At 36.7% G+C, this 21,780-nt stretch overlaps 1 protein-coding gene across 4 annotated transcripts in view; it reads right to left on the reverse strand.

Moving 5' to 3' along the window:
- The window catches only part of DNM1L (dynamin 1L), a 36,016-nt gene that overhangs the window by 7,948 nt on the left and 6,288 nt on the right, over positions 1–21,780 (reverse strand). For 2 of the 4 annotated variants that reach the window (XM_088165688.1, XM_088165687.1), the window contains exons 2-15: positions 16,510–16,657; positions 11,335–11,373; positions 10,122–10,168; positions 8,979–9,050; positions 8,456–8,542; positions 7,691–7,853; positions 6,311–6,431; positions 5,569–5,700; positions 5,094–5,300; positions 4,770–4,890; positions 3,718–3,873; positions 3,513–3,602; positions 2,697–2,789; positions 897–953 (exon numbers count right to left, since the gene is read on the reverse strand). In XM_088165688.1, coding sequence (XP_088021814.1) covers positions 897–953; positions 2,697–2,789; positions 3,513–3,602; positions 3,718–3,873; positions 4,770–4,890; positions 5,094–5,300; positions 5,569–5,700; positions 6,311–6,431; positions 7,691–7,853; positions 8,456–8,542; positions 8,979–9,050; positions 10,122–10,168; positions 11,335–11,373; positions 16,510–16,657 — 1,533 coding nt within the window. The remainder of the gene's footprint in view (positions 1–896; positions 954–2,696; positions 2,790–3,512; positions 3,603–3,717; positions 3,874–4,769; positions 4,891–5,093; positions 5,301–5,568; positions 5,701–6,310; positions 6,432–7,690; positions 7,854–8,455; positions 8,543–8,978; positions 9,051–10,121; positions 10,169–11,334; positions 11,374–16,509; positions 16,658–21,780) is intronic. The other 2 variants (XM_014881597.2, XM_014881598.2) reach the window with 1 other exon arrangement.

A 21,780-nucleotide genomic window follows, 5' to 3' on the forward strand; every position in this document is an offset into this window, starting at 1 on the left:
AATCTCTTGATAGCTACCTTAAATTCCCAGTTTATCCATCAGTTTTCTTAGACTGATTAAAGGCAGCACTATTAGATCTACTCTGGGACTTCATCTCACTTTTCAAGGTAATGAACTTAGTGAACAGATTTCTGTCAGCTGTAGAAACTCCTGTTACAACCTCATGAGGATCCTACACTTTAGTCTCTATCTTTAAATTCTTAATAATTCACATAGTATTAAGTAACTGTCTAAAATTCCAACTTAGTGTCCAGACAGTATTTTCCATGACATTTGGTCGGTTCTTCCACTCCTGTCACTGCACTAATCCCAAAACCTGGTAAAATTAAGCAAGTTCCAGAGACAGAATTGGATTGTGACAAAACTGGATTATGAACAACCAAAAATGTCACCTCCAACATCTGCTCCCAAAGAAATTAAGACTGCGATAAACTGCAGCTTTAAGAGTGACTTAACAAAAAACAACCCACAAGTCACTGTGTTGGCACTGGATATTTTAAATCACTTATTTCTTTTGAAATCAGTGTGTCTCAGCTATAAATATAAGCATGAAAGTTCTGAGTCCATCTTCAACATCTGCAGGCATTTTATATCTTACCTGAGATGACATTCAAGTAATATTACAGTGTAATATATACTGTAATATATAAATAGTGTAATATTACATTTATAGACAAGTCTTCTGAAATATCAGACTTAAAACCTCCCAAAAACTGCATCTTTCTAAGAAAATGACATTCCACTTCTATCTTATGAAACTGAAAGGAAAAAACTCAATACCTGGAAGCTCCCAAGACTGTTACTAGGGCAGCATATCAGAATTTCCAATACTTAGATTGGATCATAGGAGAATGCATTAAAGCTTTCTGTAAAAAATAAAACCAAACATTATTTACCTTGTCTCGTGGCACAGCAGAAGGCAATTCCCGGGCTAACCTGTTCCGTCTTTGTTCCTTTAAAAACAATCCAGCAAGACCTCAGTTATGTATTACTCTGTATCAACACATAGGCAAGATTCACATTTTACAGAAAACTTCCATTTTAGACACAAGCACGAGTAATTTCATCTCATCCTGTGCCATGAGAATACTGTGGTCTATGAAACCCTTGATTATTTGGATATTTGGATTACTTGGTCAAAAATAAATTCTCAATATAAGAAGTTTTGCAAAGTTTTTTTGCACCACGCTCCCTAATCAAAACCTGAGCCTTTAAAAACAACATCAAAGCTCCACAGTTTGGCTCAGCACAGATACCCTACAGCCCTCATTAAGCTACAAATCCTCCAAGTAACTGAAAGGATGCGATTCTGTGGCCACCACACGATTAGCCCCAAAATGAAGGAGGAGGAAGAATTTGCTTCATAGCAAAATAGAATTTGAAGCAATCGGGACAAAGAAATATCTGATTTTGCTTGAAATTAATAACTGATTGTCCGCCAAATAAGGCTTGGGTTTACATGGTTTACAAAAATTTCAATGTCCTGTTTAGGAAAACATTAGGAAAGAACTACTTTAAGTAACACATGATGATACAGTTTTGTATGTTCAGCTTCCAAAAGTCTTAATTTCTGTACTCACAGCAGTTTCCAGACATATTGTTTTTGAACTAGATAAAAGAGCAGTCTACCAAGGCAAATTTAAATGCATACCTAGTCAGTAGAAAATATATGTATAGAAGGAAGTAAAAGGTTAAAACTAGAGTAGAAATTGTAATGTAAGCATTTAAAAAAGGAACGCTACAAGAGCATGTAATGACAGGACAAGGGGGGATGGCTTCAAATTGAAAGAGAGTAAATTTAAATTACATATTCCTTAAGAATAAATTCTTTATTGTGAAGTGGTAACGCAGTGGCACAGGTTGCCCAGAGAAGCTGTGGATGCCCTACCCTTGGAAGTATTCAAAGCCCGGTTGATGGGGGCTCTGAGTAACCTGGTCTAGATGTATAGAATATGAAACTGCACATAGCAGGGGGGTTGGAATGAGATGATCTTCCAAGCCAAGCTATTCAATGATTCTGTGATAAATGAAAACAAACACAAGGGTATTAACAAGCTCTTAGCCAGAGAGATGAAGTATTGCAACAACACCAGAGTGATTCTTCCAATCTAGCAGATTGGCTGCTGAACAGGATGCAGCAACAAGTATTATCAATCAGAGCTGGACTTGAAAAACACAAGATTACTGATGGGAGACTGATGGAGAGAATGCCCTAGGGAGACTGAAGTGTGGAAACACAGAGATTCAAGAACAATGCAGCAGAAATTAGAACCTGAACAGAGGAAACAATACTTGTACTATCCTTTGGTGAATGAGAGGAACGGTATAGATACATTGTGTCAGAGACTAAATGCAGTTACTTCAACATGAAATGCCATTTCACAACTACATATTTAAACTTCCCCTTAAAAAAACTTCATAAGCAATACTTAATTAGGTGCCCATCTTATTTTCCAGACTGAAAAACAGTCTGGAAAAGTGAAGTATCAACCAGTGATTCTGAATGTAATATGCAATAGAAATTTAAAAATCCACAGATCACAAGAGTATACACCATATTCATAATTCATCACATTTCTAATGCCTCAAAATGCAGATATGTACTTCAAGGAAAGAAGTTGAAGCATTTTTTATTTTACCAATTTTGCTTTCACTTGAAGAGACAAGAAACTTTTTAAGATAACATCCTTTCTTACCTCTATGTTGTTATTCATTAACCCACAGGCATCAGCGAAGTCTGGATGTTTGGTATTGATATAAGCTAATTCAATGGCCACCAGATTATGAACCTTCAATGCAAAACATTCCCAGATCAAAAATTCAGGGAGTAAACTTAATGCCAATGCAGAGCAATGACCTACAATGCTGGCAAGCACAGCTTCAATGCCGATAGCAAAAGACCACTCAGCCACAAACCACCTGCAACAGGTGAACCAGGGTGAGATGGCTCACTATCAGGGACAGTGAGTATACAAAACTTTTGCTTTTCACATCAAATGCAGAGTCAAATACTGAAATACTCTACTCTCCAACACGCAGTTGAAATCACACTTTCATATTAAAACATATTTATTTAAAGGTACAAGTTGAACTTTTAGTTTTCACTAGCTGAAGGGCATTACAAGCCTCTGAAACACACAGAAAAAGGATTATAATTTAATTTTCATCACTGCATCCCAAACTCTACAGTAAATGCAGCTTTTGTTACAAGGGAGGGAAATAACATACATGAGGAAGACTAGAAAATGTTAAATTGAAAATTTGTAAAATTTTTCTGGGAAATTGAAACATAGGGGACAATATGCTTAACCCTAACCCTACCACTTTGTTTTATACGTATCTATACTCTAATATAAAGAAGATTCAAAATGTGTACATATTAAGTAACTATCAATTTAACAATAAGTTAAGATTCCTTTAGTAACTTGGGTTCCTGAATCTGCAAACAGAAGCATCAAGAGTCCAGAAAACATGAGCTTTTACCAGTAAAGTTACAGTAGATGGAAACTTACCATTTCATTCGTGACAGGAAGTCTCCTACGCAAAAGACAGGTTACTACTTCAACTATGGCATCATGCAATTTAGGAAACCTCAGTAATTCCTAAAAACAAACCAAAATCTTACTGGTGAGACTTCCAGAAGTTTTTACGCAAGTCATGACACCCACACACATGCATCAGTAATTACAAACTCAATTCTAAAGCATGCACTTTTACCTGTGTACTGTAATTACTACAATGCTGGATAATCCTCTGCATTTCCTCATGAACCAGCTCCACACAGCGCAAGCTCGGTTCTTCCAAACGTTTGATTTGCCTTTTTACCAGCAACTCAAAGGAAACTTCAGGAACAAACAAGGCAGGACGGGGACCCTGGTTCAGAAGGAGGGAAAAAGCTAAATTGTATATAAAATAAGATGCATTTCTAAGAAGTAGTATCTGATGAGGCCCAGAATAAATCAGGTCACAGTGATCACACATGACATTCAGAACAGGTCTCAAGAGTAAAATACGTTACAATATTTAAAAATAAAAGCTATAAAGTGCTATCTTTAAGAGAAACTGTATTAAACAATGATTAACCAGCATTCTTATAGAATCTTGGAGATTTCTACCAACTCATGTCACTTTAGGCTTACAAATCTAAACAATGCTTTTTTACATTTGTGGATTCACATTTAGATGAAATCCATTATAAAGGCAAAGACATTTTCTTTCTAATTTCAGAGATAAAAACTGCCATTATTTATTGGACAATCTTGGGCATATAAAATACCATACCAACAAGATAGGTGGGTTTCAGTATTAGGAGTAATTTCATTTATCACCATACAGACCAATGCTTAGCTAAACATACAACATTTTTAACCTAAAATATGACATCTTTCCTGTTACTAAGTCCTGTTTTTACATTTATAAGAGAATAGGAACATACACACAGATCATTGCTGTGGAGTACCTCGTGCTCCAAGACCATGCAGAAACCTGCCTGTCTGTCCACACAAAACAGGCACAGTATAAAAGCAGACTGACATTTCTGACATCCAAAGTCAAGCTTGAAGGAGTGAACATTTAATTATATACTGCAAAATTTAAAAGTGGCCTTATTCTGTTAATTCTCAGCAACACCAATTCCCACATTAGCAAGAAATCAAATCTCTCAGGAAAACACTGAACCATTTCAAAGTTGTGCCCCTTATATAGAATTAAACCTTAGCTTCCTATCTAACATACAGCCACAACACTCAGAAATACAGAGGAACACTCACAGTGGCATTTCTAATGGCAGTCAGAATGTCAATTGTGTTAAGGCCACCCAGAGGGTCAACAGATTCTAAAGTTCTTCCAAAAGTCTCATGAAAAATGTAACAGATTCTGGCTCCACCACATCTGAAAGAAGAAAATAGCAACTGAATAAGCAAATAAGAAAAAAGCTAAGCTGTAAGAAAAAAAGAGTTGAAAACATTTTTTACAGTTGCTTGGATTCAAATATTTTTCAGCATATTAGAGTCCAGTGTAGTAATAATGCCAGTAAGAGTCACTGGGTCAACCTAACCACTCAGTCAATATTCCAGGAAAACATTTGTACTTACAGCTCTGAAGTCTCTATGTATTTTGCTGTTCCTTCAATAGTGTTACAATATTCTGTGGCAAATTTGGTGATCAGCTGCAATAAAGTAGCACTTTTGTCTTCAACAGGTTCCCCATAGCTGTTCAGCAGAGACTGGTACTGGGCAGCTAAAACATTAATTCTGGTTTTCAGTTCTGGCAAGCAATCCCTGATATGATGCATCAGCAATCTAAAAATATAAAACAGTCTCTTCATTAGAAGGGAGGAAAAGTTTCAGCTTTATCATCTCCATCAAAACAGGGAAGAGACACAAAATAACCACGAAAGGAAAACATTTACTTGGGAAAACTACAGTAAATTCAGAACCTGAGAGAACCAGAGTTTACAACCAGAGTTTTCTTTAATGCATTACTGTACAGCACCAAAAGAGACACTAAGGGTAAAAAGAAAGGTTTGCACATATGTTTAACACATCAGTTTATATCTTCATGTAATACCTGTTCAGTGTTCTAGCAAGATACTTGGTTCCATTTCGATTGGCCAGGGAAGGATATTTCTTTTGAAGAAACCCATACTCGTCACGAATAGAATCAGCCACACTCTTCTTATTGTTAATATCCAACTGACTCCTGAAGGTAAAAGGCAGAGTTTACAAACTAGTTAATGGATAAAAAGTAAAAGTAATTTACACTTCTACTTTTCTGGACAGAACATTTAACTACTGGGTTTTGCTTTACACACATAACTCACTTTCCTCAGACTTTATAGGTTTTTATTTGTTTCTCCATGGAGGATAGTCAACAATTCAATACTGGTAGCAACTATACACAGAGTAAGCAATGCTCTTATCAAAACTACATGAGATTTGACCTAAGTAATGCAAAAAAATACAGCAAACAGTACCACAGTCATATGCAGTTAAAACTAATATATACAGGACCTGTGCTGGATCAGAGCTAATGTGAACAGCTGACCAGAAGCACCCCTCAAGCTGAGGGACAACAGCAGAAGTGGTAATTCTACAGTTATTTTTGAAATGTCTCTACTCCTCTCTGCATTGGCAGTTGATTGAATGGAAGAACAAAGGCTTCTGAGAAGTGAGCAACAAGCTTCTCACTTATTCAGAAGTTTATTTCAACATTATAACCTTATTCTTAAAATTATATTCATGGCTAAAAAAGCAGAAGCACTACTTCATATTAACACAGTTTTAAAAATAGCACAGTTTTAAAAACAGACCTATTCACTACTCCAATGATGCCAAGTTTGACTGGAATCACTCTTCCCATGAGCACATCCATAGCATCAGTGCCAGCATCCATGAGATCCAGCTTTGTGATAACAGCAAGGGTTCTTCGACCTACCAAAAGGAAAATACTCACAGGGATGTTCTGATTTGATCAGAGTAACTAAAACTCATAATTCAGCAAAGTGGAGAATTAGTGACTTAAATTCATTAAGTAGGTAAATATTGCCCATCTAAACCAGTAGACTAATACACACAGGATTTGTCTGGGATCTTAATATTTCCTGAGCTCTTGGTCTGAAACAAAAATGTGCTAAGAACTTTTTCTTTAAAATATAAAACACTTCTGGAATCTAAAAAAATAAACCAGCATCTCAGTAAAATCAGTAAGTTCTTGGGTCTTGAAACTTCCATGTGAGTGGAGCTACTTCAGTACTGCAGGTTCCCACAATATAGCATTACTCCTGCAGAACCTGCAGAACTCCTGCAACATGATCTGCGACTCTAGATCTTTAAGTTTTGGAATTTAGGGAAGTGATCCAAAAGACACTGTTGATCATTTTTACAGGAGTAAAATAAAAGGGGTCTGATATCTTGAACCAGGACAGTTTAACTGAGCAGACTGCCAGAAGTGGTTTTCCCTCACGGTAATGTGGCAGACAAGCCAAAGAAGACTTGGAGTTTGAAAGCAATCAAGAAATGTTACATTTTATGGAAACATTAAATTTTAGCCTAATTTCTGTATGCTTGTTTTCCAAGTGTATTAATCCATGTCCTTTCAAATTACACAGTGCCATTTGTTAGTCAATAGTACTGACAACATTTTGTAAAAGCAAGAAGCAGGCTTAGGTAAATATAAAATTACAATCTTCCTACTCCATTAAGTCAGTCAGTTCCCCCCATAAATACAGGGCACCAAAAGTCATCCTTACTAAAAATCACTAAACTAACAGCTAGACAGCCAATTACCAGCTTCAGGGTAGCATATATTCTCTACCAAAGGAAACAATGCTGTACAATAAAGCATGAAGTTGCCTTAAGAGACCACTGTGAACTAAATCTCTGAATATCCCCAACATTCTTAACATGATTTTGCTGCTGTGAAAACAGAAGTGACTCCATGACTATTAGAATAGTTACTTGGTCTGCTGGCAAGCCAGAAGTCTACCAGTTATTGATTTACCCCAGCATTCTCTTGAGTTGCAGAGACCACAGCAAGAAGTCTTTAAGCAAATATAAAATTTATATTTTCTAGGAAATGTGGTGACATTTACTTTTCTTACTATATTTTGCTCAAAGAGCATCAGTTTTATCTTAGGTTTGAGTTTTAAAAAGCACTTGAATTACAGCATCCAGTTAGCCTTGGTGCTTACCATCTGGATCCACCTCCCGAGCTATTTTCAGTGCTTCAGAAGTAGCCATGTCTGTGTTAGCAGCCGTGACTGCTAGGATAATGGAATTGGGGTTGCTGATGAACTGAAGGATGAGCTCTCTTATTTGAAGTTCAATGTCTTTAGGCTGATCACCAACAGGCACCTTGAAAAAAATATGGAACTGTTCAAAATTGTGTCTTTATGCCTGCATGAGGCTTGGTGTGCAAGAACCACCTGCACAAGTGGAAGAGTGGGGTGTGTATGTGTGGTTGGGCAGGGAAAGAAGTCATCTTGTCTTCTTCATGTCTCAGAAAATTATTCCATATATAGCTTGAACAAGCAGGATCTGAACATTTCTGTTAGGATATCCTCACTTTATACAGCCTCTTATACAAAATACACACAGCCACCCCTGCAGAAGCAATGAGGAAAACATTTTCCAACTTGCCAAATACTCATCTATCCACAGGTACAGCTCTGAGACCTGGAGCGCTACTTCTTCTATGGAAAAGAACATGCAGCCCACACACCTACTATCACTTATATGTAGAAAGAGGAAAAGCAAAAGCAAATCTATCTCTGACATCAGCAAAGTGTATCAGAAACCCAAATTTTCCCCCAGAAGACAGTGACACATTAAATTTCTATAACACTGCTTAACTCCAGGAAAGCACTTCATGCAACAATGCAGAACAATGGCAAAGAGTGAACAGGCACACCTTGTTCAAAAATATAGAATCAGAAGAGGAGCATTCTGCACCTTACCTTTGTCATTCCAGGTAAATCCACAAGAGTCAGATTTACAACATTAGATGAAAAAATCTTAAGATGAATCGGTTCAGGGCTGATCCCCTAGAAATACATTAATAAGAAGGAACAATTACTGCCCTGGAATATTTGAATGCATCATTTGAAAATCCAAAGGCTGTAGTTTCACACTACAAACACTTTCTTTCACCACATATGTTAAAACACCCAACAAGGGAAAAAAGCCAAACACATCTGTCAACCAATTCTTTTGTCTTTGGCGGCAGCCAATTTTGTGATTACACATAAAGCCAGGTATGTAGAAAAATAAATGTAAGTTTAACTCAAAGTTTATTTTTGCACTTTTATTACAGAATCTTGAAGCAAAGCAACAATTTTGTCTTTTAGCTAAAAAGAGATAAATTATGAACACAGTGAAAAAATCTCAAGATAGCAAGCAGTATTCCTGTGTTCTTCATTAGAATAGTTAAGTGCTTTGAAAATCAATAGCAAGACAACAGATGGACAGTACAGGATTTACCTTATTGTTTCCTGAAATCCTCTCTGTTTCATTTTCTATCTCCTGACGAATTTCATCAAAATCTGTATAGATCTGAAGGAAGAAAAAGAGTTTAAAAATCAAAGGCAGCATTTACTTACCTAGCTGCAAAATAATGTTCTCTTCTCCAATGGATGGTGAAAAACTCTCTAAGTACATAGAATATGGAAAAAAATATTAATTACTATTAGCCCTTAAGCTGATGCTAAGAGGACTCATCAGTGCTAAAAATTACAGAAATTGGTATTTGATCTGTTGGTTAATTCTGTGAGATGGCAGTTATTAGCACTTATTATCAAATCAGACACAAGTTATTAATTTGTATCCACATACAGAGAATTCCAAACACTTAATTACATTTTGAGTATTGTTGTAATCCTTTGAAGTTAATAAGCAACATATAGCCTAAACCACTTCTCATCTTGAAGAGGACAAAGGGTAGTTTCATTTTCAAATTTTTCCACTCTTGTAAAAACTGTTCTCCTGTCATGAATGCAAAAAAGGTTATCACAGAGCTACCCTTGCACTGGCTCTCTCTATATTCTTCTCTAGCTTTCCTTCAATTCCTAGCACTGCCTAGAAGGTGAGGAAATAATTTGTGTAATAAACACATGTAATTTACCTACCAACAAAAATATTACTTTCTTCAAGCAAGAATTAAGCTTTGACTCTCTTCCTGAAGTGCTAGGTCATCTCAGTTTCTGCTCCTTACCCTGATGCACATGAGGCTCTTCTGTCTTTTTCACAGCTTTCTAATTAACCCCTGAAGTAGCCAATTCTTCAGTGGACTGGAATGACTCGTGCTTACACCTATCCTTGTCTTTGTGACGTCCTTTCTAACTTTGGCAATGCACAAAGTAGAAGAATCAACAAAATAACCCCAAAAAGACTATGATAACTCAGCAGAACCAATGACCCACACAACAGACATTTTATGTTTTTAGAAGTTTTCTACTCATAAAAAGCAAAACACAAAACCCTCAGTATTCTGGTACATAATATACCAGGTATATAATGCCAATAAACATCTTCTTTCACGAAAGTCAAGGGAAGAGACAACAGAATTAAGTATATATATGTTAACATATTTATGACACTGCTACTTCATCAAGAGAGTAAACATACCTTATTTTTGGTATGAAGAAATTTACCCCATTCTGCAGCATCGACCTCTGAAAACAAAAATGGATACATGAGAAAGAAGTAGATGTTTCACTAACATTTTTCCAAGGCCTGCTCATTGAAAACTAAGAGATTCTTTTTTCAAGCAGCAAAAGAAAAATTAGTTAGCTTTCTACAGTTAGATGTTAAATAGTTCAGTATAAATAGGTTTATGATTCTGTCTATTGAAACACTGCACCTCACTACTATGGCTAATTTGTCTCACACAAGGTCCACGTTCCTACCTATGACTGAGTCAATCACCTATCCTACAATCTTTCAGAAATAGTCTTGTTCACTAAATATCAGCTTGTAACATAAAACAAAAGAATTATTAGCAATAGCTTAAAAACCTGGGTGGGGAAAAGCTAGCTTTTAGCATCTCTTTTTAAACCATGCAAGTGAGATCAAATTACAGCTGAAAGAAAAAGTTAGAAAAACCTGTAGGACTAAAAGCAAGCAAACAGAAAATACATAAGAATTCTGCATAACGAAGAAGCCTTAGGAGAACATGTCTCTTCCCAAATCTGTCAAGGACCAAACATCTTCACTCTTGTCAGTCACCAATGAGGTCCAGAATTACTTGGGGACTGCAAGAGCAGTCCCAGAAACAGCAAAGGAGGTTTTGTTCAATTCCTGCTTTGTAGCACAGGCAGCAGTTTGAGTCACACTGCAAGATTCACACTTTCACTATTAGGTTTCCGAGTCACAGTGGCAAGTTCCATTTCCAATTTTTAGTTTGCAGTCATTTCCTCTGTGCTCTGTGACACGGCAATCTGCTCCATAAGAACTGTCTACAAGAAATGTGGCCTTTTGGTAAACACATGGTTTCCCTACAATCAAGTAATCTTTAAAAATTTTTTTTCACTTAAGCTGAAATTTAAGAAAGTTGATCAACGAAGATTTTTTTTTTTTAAGGATTTGGGAATTAAAAGTGCAGGAAGTTCTATGAAGCAGCAACAGCAGAGAAGAAAAGCAAAAATCATCTCATTCTAATGCAAAAAGGCCAGAAAACTGAAAACCAATCAGGTCACAAGACAGCAAAATAATCACCACAGTAGCTGAAGTGTAAAAGGAAAAGTGTAATCAACAATTATGTGGCATGAAATGTATGTGATTAGTGTATATAAGCATGCACTTTAGGTGTAGGGAGAAAAAGCAAGTGGATAAATGCAACCTTTAGCAAGGTGTCTTGGATTTTTCCATGTAGCAGGGTCTGCAGTTAAAGAGAAACAGCATTGAATGGCGTTTAACATTTTAAATAATATTCAGTATAGCATTTTATTCACATTTAGTACCAAATTCCATTACAAAGAGCACAAATGCATGCAGACAGATGTGGATGCTATTCTAGTATTGATGAGAGTGTGTAACATTAGCAATATACACAAAAATCAGATCTTAACTAAATACATATAAATTATGCCTATTAATCAGATACTCTATCCAACAAATTCTGATGATGACTATTATTGCCATTAACCTAATTCCAACAGCTCAAAGTATTTTCTTATCTAAGCACAGAAAACAGCACTACTGGGCTCCACAAAGCTGAACTTCTTTGGCAAAATATTTTTCTCATAATTTACTCATGGCAAGAACCAGAAAGAGTAAAGATATATTTATAATGCCACTGGAAGTAGTGTTACTGCATGGGAAGGAAATCTGATGCTGTGCATCAATATTTTGAAGACTCAATTAAAGAATAACAACAGTTTTAAGACAGATTTAAGAAGAGACAACATAAGCATTACCCTTCTCAACTTTTAATTTTTTCAATTTATGGCAATTTCATTACAAAAAAACCCAACTTCTTATTGAGGAGTTGATGAATTTACAGCTCTATTTTCCTGTGATCTCTGTACAACACCCTGAAAATGGGATCAGCAAAACAAACTGGTGAAGATATTCTTGGTTTGTGCCTGTTCGGTACAAAATTCAGGTAGCACAACAATCATCAACTCATCTGTTTGAAAAGCTTAGTTCATCTGGAGAGCTAATGTTTTGCTCAGTCAAAGGTGTGTGTATCCTCAACAGAAATATGATTTTGATGGACTGGATGTGTTAAGGAAAAGTTTTTAAAACCAAACTTTCATCCCTATTGCTCTGCAGGCACATGAGCTATGAAGAAAACATCATTCTGAAAAAGTTTTCATTTGTATTGGTCAGTAAATAGGCAAAATGGCATACCAGTCTCGAAAGTAAGTACAAAATGAAAGGGTTTCTCCATTCCAGGTTATTGAACAGGTTGTATTTACTGCTCAGAGGAAATAAAGTAAAATGCACATAGAGAAAGGAATTACAGTATGTTCAGTATTGCATTGCTCATCTCCTCTTGAAAACTAAATCTAAGGGAGTAAAGAGAAGCCTAAAGCTAGGAAGAAAAATATACAGCAAGATACAGCCACTGCTACATTTGAAAAATATGGACCGAGCATTCTCTGGTTATGTCCCTCCACAGGAGATGATTTCCTTCTCAGACACTGTTTTAGTCATAAATTATTCTCTTTCTGGTGACATGGGAATCTGCAGCTAGGTACTAGGCTTAGTTCTATGTAAAAATATTTTTTTTCAGTATTATCTATAAGCTTCTTAAATATTAAAAAGACACACTTGGGTCAGAGGCCCTGCATTTTAACTTGCTAACACCTATGGAAAAGTTTCCCAATAGATCTAATTTAATGGAAAGAAGTTTTTTTAGGAAAGGGGGAAGGAATTGCATTTCTCTAAATGTAACAATGCTCAAGGCAAGGAGAAAGTGATTTTAATTAGCCTACATTCGATGACCCACTGGTTTCCATGTAGAATTTTTTTTTATCATCCATTTAACTGGTAAATCAGTCTTCCCTCAGTTGTTATTTTTTGGAAGCTTTTCAGGCAATACCTTCAGAAGAATTAATCACCTGATTACATTAAAAATTAAATGCTAGATAAAGGTGTGAGGAAATGATACTTTGGTCATGATGAAATCCAGTATTACACATTATAAGAAATAACTAAAAGAACAGCTATTAAGAACAAACAGATCCTGCTTTTCCAAAAAAAATCCCCACCACATCTCGTGAATAAAGCATCCGTCTATATTTTTCTTGTTTTCCATATCCTGTAGTAAGTCCTGAAAACCTTAATTAATACACAGGAAAAGCACACATATTACTTGATTTTTCTCAGGACTGCCTTCACCAAATTGTACTTGTTACATCCTACTCTATAACACTCCTTTAAGAAGCTCAATACAATACAAAGATTACTGAGTTCAGTTATTCATGTATCTCCTCTCCCTTTCTAAAACAATAGAAATGTTATTAATTTCCAATGGAAGAAGCTGCTGGGAGTCATAAAAGGCCACCACCATAGAGAATTTCCTGCAGCATGGCAATGGGAATTTCCTAACTGTTGTACCATTTTCCCCAGCCTTGACACTAACTAGACTGCAAGTACTTTTGAGGGAAAGCTTTTCTTCTCTTGTGCTTCTACAAAACCAAGCCCAGTGAAGCAAGCCACACTGTTTGGGAGGTAGAGGTTCGAAGAGATTCCTATTTGAAGTAGAGAACAAAAGGCTAAAAAAACAGTATTGATTTATTAAGCAATGGATCTGTATTAATCATTCCTGTATTCTGTATCAATTATGTCTGTTGAGAATTTGAACAGTGTTCAGTTTCCTATCTTGGAACAAATGAGAAAAAGGAACATAAAAGCATTTACTACTTGGCCACTGGTATGTTCTCTCTGATTTTCCCTATCTGAACTACCATTATAGGTCTTCACTGCAAGGTCAATTTAATAATTCACAAGATCAGGCCCAGTTCTCTGATAAGTGCTGCTTCTCATGCAATTTGATCAGAGAACACTGCAGTGTGGTATCATCACATCAAACACACCATACGTGCTGAATCACTAGAGGCCATCAATAAACAGCAAAAGCATGATGAGAACATTTCCTTCACATCAATTACACATATTCTCTGTAGAATATACAGATCTGTTATAAAAATACAGAACTTCACATTTAATGGAAAATTTATTTTTGGTATTTTCTGACTCTCTTGATTTATTGCAGTGATCACAGTACAAGGGTATCACTTGTCCCTCCCAAAGTGAACAGCACAGCAGTCAAAAGTGCTTTGTGTTAAAAACTGGGAAGCTTTCTAGATGCCAACACTCCAACAGAGGTAAAACTAAAGACTGTAAGAACCACAGAGTAGCAGCTATTTTGAAACAGCTGTGTTAATATATAATACCAGTAGAGCAAGCATTAGGATGGACACAGGTGACAATCACAAAACAGAAGACATAAGAGGAGAGAGTTGTATCAAACCATCTGTGTGCACAGAGAGTTCAATGCCAGCATTCACAAAGTAGCATGCCAAGACTGATACTCGCTATTCAATATTCAACTTGTAAAGAAGAAATCCCTCACCTGGATAAAATCCTTTTCTGCAAGATTATTTCCCTCTGCAAGACTATATCCCAAATCCATATTCAACCCTGCCTCAACATCTACCTCATGACAAATAAAATTACCTCTAAAAATAGACCCTCTAATGGCACTTATTACAACATTACGCAGCACAGCTAGGATAAGAGGTTTTTTTCTTTCCAAGCTACTTGATCCCATCTTCTCTTACAATTATAACACCACAATCTGAACATAGGCTAAACCAGTTCAGTGACAACACCATTTAGACCACAATTTGCTTGAATTTTAGAGAGAAGAGATATTTCAAACTCAATTGGTAAATCATAATTTCTGTTCTTATCAAATCTGTTCTTACCAAACAAGCCCAAATCTCTTTCAGAAGAACAAGATGAGATCATAACATTTACATCTTACATATTGCTTGTTTTCTCCAAAAAAATCTAAGTGGGCATCATAAAAAATAATTTAGTCCAATATCACTATGAATTTTAAATTTAAAATCCAAATCTCAAAATCAAATGCAACCTAAAACAAAAAGGCTCTGCCTTGTCTCAGAATATTCCAACTACAAAACCTCCTTTTACATCTGTAAAGCTGCAAAGAAAAACAAAATCATATTTTACCCTACAACTCAGAATTCAAGCATTCTGAGAAGTTCTAGAAATACAAACTAAACACTGCACAGTACAAGCAATGTAAAACTGCATTTAAAGACCTCAAATGCACCATTTCTAAAAGTTGCAGAGATTGAATTCTCCATCCTTCGAGGTTTTCAGACCCAAACAGATAAACATCAAAGAAACCTGGTCTTGACTTCTGAGTTGGCCCTATTTTGAGGAGATTAGACTAGAGGTCTCTTGAGATAATTTCCAGTCTGAATTGTCCCTACAATTTCTTACCTGGTTTGCATGCTAATTGTTAAGAGCCCTGTGTTCTTGCTTGTGACGGTAATAAAGACTGGAGCTTAAACATTTCAAACAGCACAACTATGAGTAATTGTCCCTGAGAAATCAAAGGTCATACATATTACAGGAAAACAAATACAGTAAAGAACTTCTGATACCTTGACTTACTATTGCAGAAACAAATTAAGAAACATTTGAACACAATGAGAACTAATATTTATAGTCCCAAGTTTATCATGCCAACAAAGCCTGTGCAGTTGTTAGTGTCTACATAAGAAACCTAATATTTATCTTACAATCAGAAGGTGGATATGCCCCTGCTGCTCCTTCCTAAGATCAGGAGCATCAGTTGGTATAAAATGAGCATTGAAACTCCCAAGGGACAACTGAGATCACTTTCTTTATCTGCTGAAGAATAAAATAGAAGCAGTACAGAAGACAAGCTTCAAAGTAAACAGCTACAGAATATTTAAAGTGCTGTGCTTGATGCACTTGGAATCTCTCAGTACAGCCCAAGAGGGTGGCATCTGTAAGCTACAGAACATGCCATTTCAATCATCTGCATCTATTACAAGTTTGTTTTCATTTCTCCTCCTTCCTCTTCATTCATTGCCTATTTCCTACTCTCCTTCTAAAAACTCTCATACTCATTAGTCTCTCAATGAAATACCTTATTTATACAGCAAAAGGGAAGGGAATGAAAAACACACAAGAATATCATGTTTTCTACATTCCAGACAACTTTACAACTGAAATGCTTTCTTTGGCCTCTTTTTCCCAAAAGAAATTCCCAAGAACAAGAAAGCTTAAAGCATTAAAGGTATTTTGAATAACCAAAAGATTTTGACTTCATGACATTTGCTAAACAGAAAAAACAGATGAAACAACAGCTGTGTTTTCTTCCAAGCAAATTTTAAAAAGCATACTAGAGTTTTAAGATTACAGCAACTGGTTCTTCATTTAGAAGGACAAGAAAGACTTGAATTCTCTTTCCAAAAGGCAAAACACATTCTTGGATCACACTTACCATTTTCATCTCCAGCTCCTTTCCGACCATCCTCTGGGGAAACGTGCACCAGCTGCAGAATAAGGGGTCTCCGGGTGACAACTCCAGTACCTCGTGGGAGCAGATCCCTCCCCACAAGACTTTCCAACACAGAACTCTTTCCACTGCTCTGAAAAGTGGAATACAGCTACATTACTTCCTGAAACATAAAAATTCTGTGATATTTTAGTTTACTGTCATCTGGCCTGCAAACAACACTCTGTTTTGTCCTCTGCTACAGAGTGCCTGAAGGAGCATAAGAGACTCCCCGCAGACACAGCAGTGCCACTGCACAGGCACTGAAGGACACAGATCTGCTACAAGCCAGTAACTGTCCAAACCTGCTTGGGATACTCAGAGCAGATTTCTATCTACATGGTTTTTACCTCTTGAGGTTAAACTAAACTCATAATAGGTTTCAGAAAAATGAATCTCCTATTTAACACTTTCTACCACAAATATCAAACTCTCCAGAAACATTTCCAGAAAAATATGCTTTTCTTTATAATGCTCAGAAAGAAATTCCATGTCTTCTACTATGTAATTTTCTAACATCTCATAGTCAAACTGCTTTGTAAACTGAGGAATTTAGCCCTCTGTTAGTATTTGTTAGAATTAACATGGGCCGGCTGTATTGACACCAACAGCAGTCATTAAACATATATATTAACTACATATACTTGAGTACATTAGGCTGTTATGATGTTATATTCCTCTCTGAGGTTTGGTTAGGTGAGGGGATTTTGTTTGGGGTTTCTTTTTTTTTTTTTTTTTTTTGATTGGTTGGTTTTTGGTTGGTTTTTTTTGCATAATGTACTGGATCATCTTGGTAAGCACAGACATTGTTTTACACCCTAAACATAGAAACGAACATTGTTTCACGGCATCCCACTCTCTCTCTGTATATATTTAAGTATTTACATAATGACAAACTGTAAAAAGTTGCGAAATACTTAAAGGCTGTGAAATTACAAATACTCTTTGAGAGACTACATTTAAAATGTTCTCCTGCAGGACATGGTCACAACTGGTCCAACAAGCTGCTGTGAAAACCTGGGTATTAAAAGTGATTCCAGACAAATACCATATTAAAACTAATGACTAAAAATAGGCCCAGCTATGTCAACATAATCCTCCATCTGATTGAGAAGATATTTTCTTTTTAATAATACTGTATTAAACTCTTCCAATTTTCTGCAGCTCTATGTCTACATAGTGAGAAAACCACTCTGACAGTCATTACCACAATCTAGGAAATATTTCTGTATTAATGCAACTACTAAACAATTCTCTTGTTAAAAACCACACAAACAAGAAAACAAAACCAAAAAAAAGGAAACCAACAGATGCTTCTGACAGCTGCAAGGTGCATTATGTAATTGCTATGGAACCTCCACTCAGCCTACCAGTTCTGAAGTAACAGATTTGAGACTTCAAGCAAATTATGAGTATATAACCTAGAATAACATTATATAAAAGAAGTGATGAATATCCTTAAATCTCACAAACTTAGTGACATTAGGTGACTGATGAAACTGAAAACTAGAAACTGAAACTGAAAAATAGATCAAGCAACACATTACTATCAGTACATTTCTACTAGTGCAGTAAAATAAAAACACGAATATATTATAAGAGAGCTTTAAAACCTATTAGAATAGGGCTTGTATGCACAATGACAAAGTAAGTATTAAAATACAAGGCCAAAGCCCTAGAAAGTTTGAACAGCAACAAATGAAAGCCTTCTTTTATTGTACCACTTTATACGCTTTATGGCGCAGAAAAAAAAAAAAAAAAAAGATGTTTTATCAAAAGTATCATTTGTCTTAACAGGCAAATAACACGCCAGTGTAGATTATGTATATTTTTCATATGACAGCAGTGAGATCAATAGTCTAGAAAGACTTGGGAAAAGAACAGGGTCAAACAGAAATACTGCCTTATTAAGATTTGGTTTTTCCTTCAAAAGACTCCCCTAGAAAGTTATTAATAATTTTCTTCATCTGTCCTTTTCCAAACCAACTTTGGGCACCTTCTCTGCAAGCAGCCTGTAACAGACCACTGGGCACTGAACTCTTACCAAATAACTTAAGAACAACCTGAGCACAGCATGAACTAGGTCTGCAAGCCTCCCTGAGAGAGCTCCTGTTCTGGCCCACTTCTGAGGAACTACTGACATCACAGACTGTAAAAAAACAAACTTCACAGAGACAAATAACAAACCATCTCTCAACAAACTTACTTAAAACAAGTGAAATGCCCAACCAAAAGAATGAGAGATGATAAAGGTTCATCTGTTGCATTGGAAGAAAACCCAAAGAATACCAGTGCTTCATTTATTAAAAATATTTCAAACATTAAGAGGCATCTGGATATGGCACTTCAGGATGATTTACAGGTGATTACACTGGGTTGATGGTTGGACTGGATGATCTTGAAGGTCTCTTCCAATCTTACTGATTCTGTGGTCTCTTGAGCAAGATTTTTCTAGGCATGTGAAAAATGATCACTCAGTCTCAAAAGGCTGGAGATCAGACTTAGATGAAGTGGCTTCTCATAAACATATAATCCAAGCAACACACAGGATAGTAACAAATAGGTGGAATCCTTATCAAGAACCTCATTACAAAAGGAAACCAAAATCCATGTGACAAGCTGCTGCACACTGCTGCTCTTAAGTCTTTCCAAAGGAGTGGTAATGCAGGAAGCTAAAATGGGTACACCAAGCCATGTATAGAAACAAACCACTGTGTCTTACTCCCAGCTACCTCTAGATGGGGAAGGAACAATCTGGAGCCTTTGCAAACACACTAAATGAAACAATACAGTACTCCATGCATCAGGAAATTCTTTCAAATTGCATTACACTTCCAACTAAAGCAATCTGTAGTTGGAATTCAATTAGCTAATGACGCACTTCTTAATCTGGACTCCGCAGCATCCATTACCAAGAATTGTCTGGGAACACGGTGAGGAAGGCAGTAAACACAAAAGCTGATCTTGTTCTGACACTGGGAGGAAGCAAGGGATATGGGTCCGAAAAGACTACCAAGTCAGTCCAGCCAGTCCTTCATATAATACATGTAAGACAGGCACTAATACTGATAACCACAGGAATTTTTAGGAATGAGTCTGCAGAAGTATCACACTGTTTTGTCACTTCACTGAAACACTTGTCGCAATTTTAAGCATGGACTGAAATCTATACATTCATTTCACAACGGGGCAAAAAAAGCATTAACAAACTCTAGCCTTTCATAGGCAATCAGGCAGATTTTCCCTCTGGACCCTAATATCTGATCCTAATTTGAAATATCTATTAGCTGTGATATCTAGAGGAACTTAATAGAGATTGCTCAGAAAGAAAAGGGAGGGGCAAATACAGGAACATCTTGTGTCACTCCTTTACCCTTTGTGTCGAACCACCATGGCTGAGTGTTTTACACTTGGTTCTGTCAACCACCATTAATCTCACAGAGAAACACCTGAGTCTGGTGGATGGTAAAACCATTTTCCCCCAAAGTACTAAGATAAAAAGAGATGATGCACACAGGACTTCAGTATTTTACATCATATGTACTGTCAGAGTATGTTGAAACTTTATCAGCATTCTCACTGCATTTGTAACACCTGTATGTTCATCTCTGGTTTAGATTAATCTGAAGATGGACGTTGACAATCAAGGATTAAGGGCAGTCACTGGGAAACAATTGTGCACTTCTCCCAAATGAAAAAGCTGCAAGCTTTAAGAACTGTGATCCACTCCAAAAAAAACCCAGCAGCTAGCTCTACTTTTAACAGTCCTCATGAGGCTGCTTCCCTATTCTTCATTTCTTCTTCACTTGTCCCTGCATGTTTCAATTGTGTGCACTTAAGTATCAGAAGAGATTTACTCCCATCCATTACACTAATTCTTAAGAGAAAATGTGGATTACAAGCTGCTGCATTACAAACCACAGTTTTAGGAATTCAGAAGCAGCACACACCAAGTGCATGATTCTACAATTGTCCAGCTTCATTAATAGCCAGAGATGTTACTTTCAAAAACACTATAGGGTCGTTGACAAGTCAGATGGAAGAGACTCTATCTTGAAAATGCTGAAGTAACACTATGAACAACCACTCACATTCATCCCATCCATTTACTTCACTGGCTTTCTTATTCTATTTCCACATCCTCATTAGTGTTACTATTTTCGGAGTCTTGGGCCCTACACCAAACAGAATGCAAAGATGTTTTCTCTATAGCAAGAAAAGGCTCTGACCCAATCCTCTTTCACCACTGAGTTATTCTCCACTTTCAACCCAGTACATAGGGACAAAGGCTTAGAAGACCCTGATGGAGAAGACCAGGGTAAAGAAAGGATCAAGTGCCTCAGCCTTGTCCATATTCACTGCCCCTGGATCGCCTGTCACAGTCAGCAGCAAGCATGTATTTCCCTCATTTCTCTTCTTCCTTAACTCCCGAGCCAGTGCTGGAAGTTCCTGTTGCCTTTGACGCCCCTACCAGTAGGAGTGGCTTTCTGAATACCACTTCTGCCTATGCAGGCAGGATTTTTATATCCCTGAGTGATCTTGTCCTCGTTTCTCCCTTCTGCATGAGTCTGGTGTGCTGAGGCTGAGTCATGAGTTCCCTCAATACTGCTGCTCTCCTTAGACCTCCACTCATTTTCCCAAGCAGGTGTATGGACTATTGCTTTGTGCTCCATGAAGCTGTCCTTAAAGGAATGCCAGGTCCCTTGTGATTCACTGTCCTTTAGCTCATGCGGTCTCACCAATTAGCTCAGTAAATAAGCAAAGTCTGCTCTTACTCTTATGAAGTCCATGAAGCAAGATGGCAAATTAACACAAGGCTCACCTGGACTCTCACTGATGCACAAGAATCATCAAATTTCTTACAGATACATGCTCAGATTGTTGACTGTTGTATATTTCAAGTATTAGTAAAATGATAATGGACTTGAATCAGCTGCAATATATTTCAAGTCATCTTACAAGAATCCCCTGCCTACCTTCCTCTATCTTTAGACTTCATGTCTTTGTGGAGCCAACACACACTACATAATCTGTGGGAAAAAAACCTTGTTAAGGAAACATGTCCAATAAACTACTGTGAAACTTCCAAACCAAAAATTAGTTGAAAGGAGTAAAATTTAGTTCATTGCTTTTGAACAGGGCAAACTGCTAGGTTTTTTTGCTATTTCATCCAATAGGGAAAAAAGTGCAAAGAATTCCTGCAACACAACACAGACT

Source organism: Sturnus vulgaris, chromosome 5 (assembly GCF_052056855.1).
Source record: "Sturnus vulgaris isolate bStuVul1 chromosome 5, bStuVul1.hap1, whole genome shotgun sequence".
NCBI lineage: Eukaryota > Metazoa > Chordata > Aves > Passeriformes > Sturnidae > Sturnus > Sturnus vulgaris.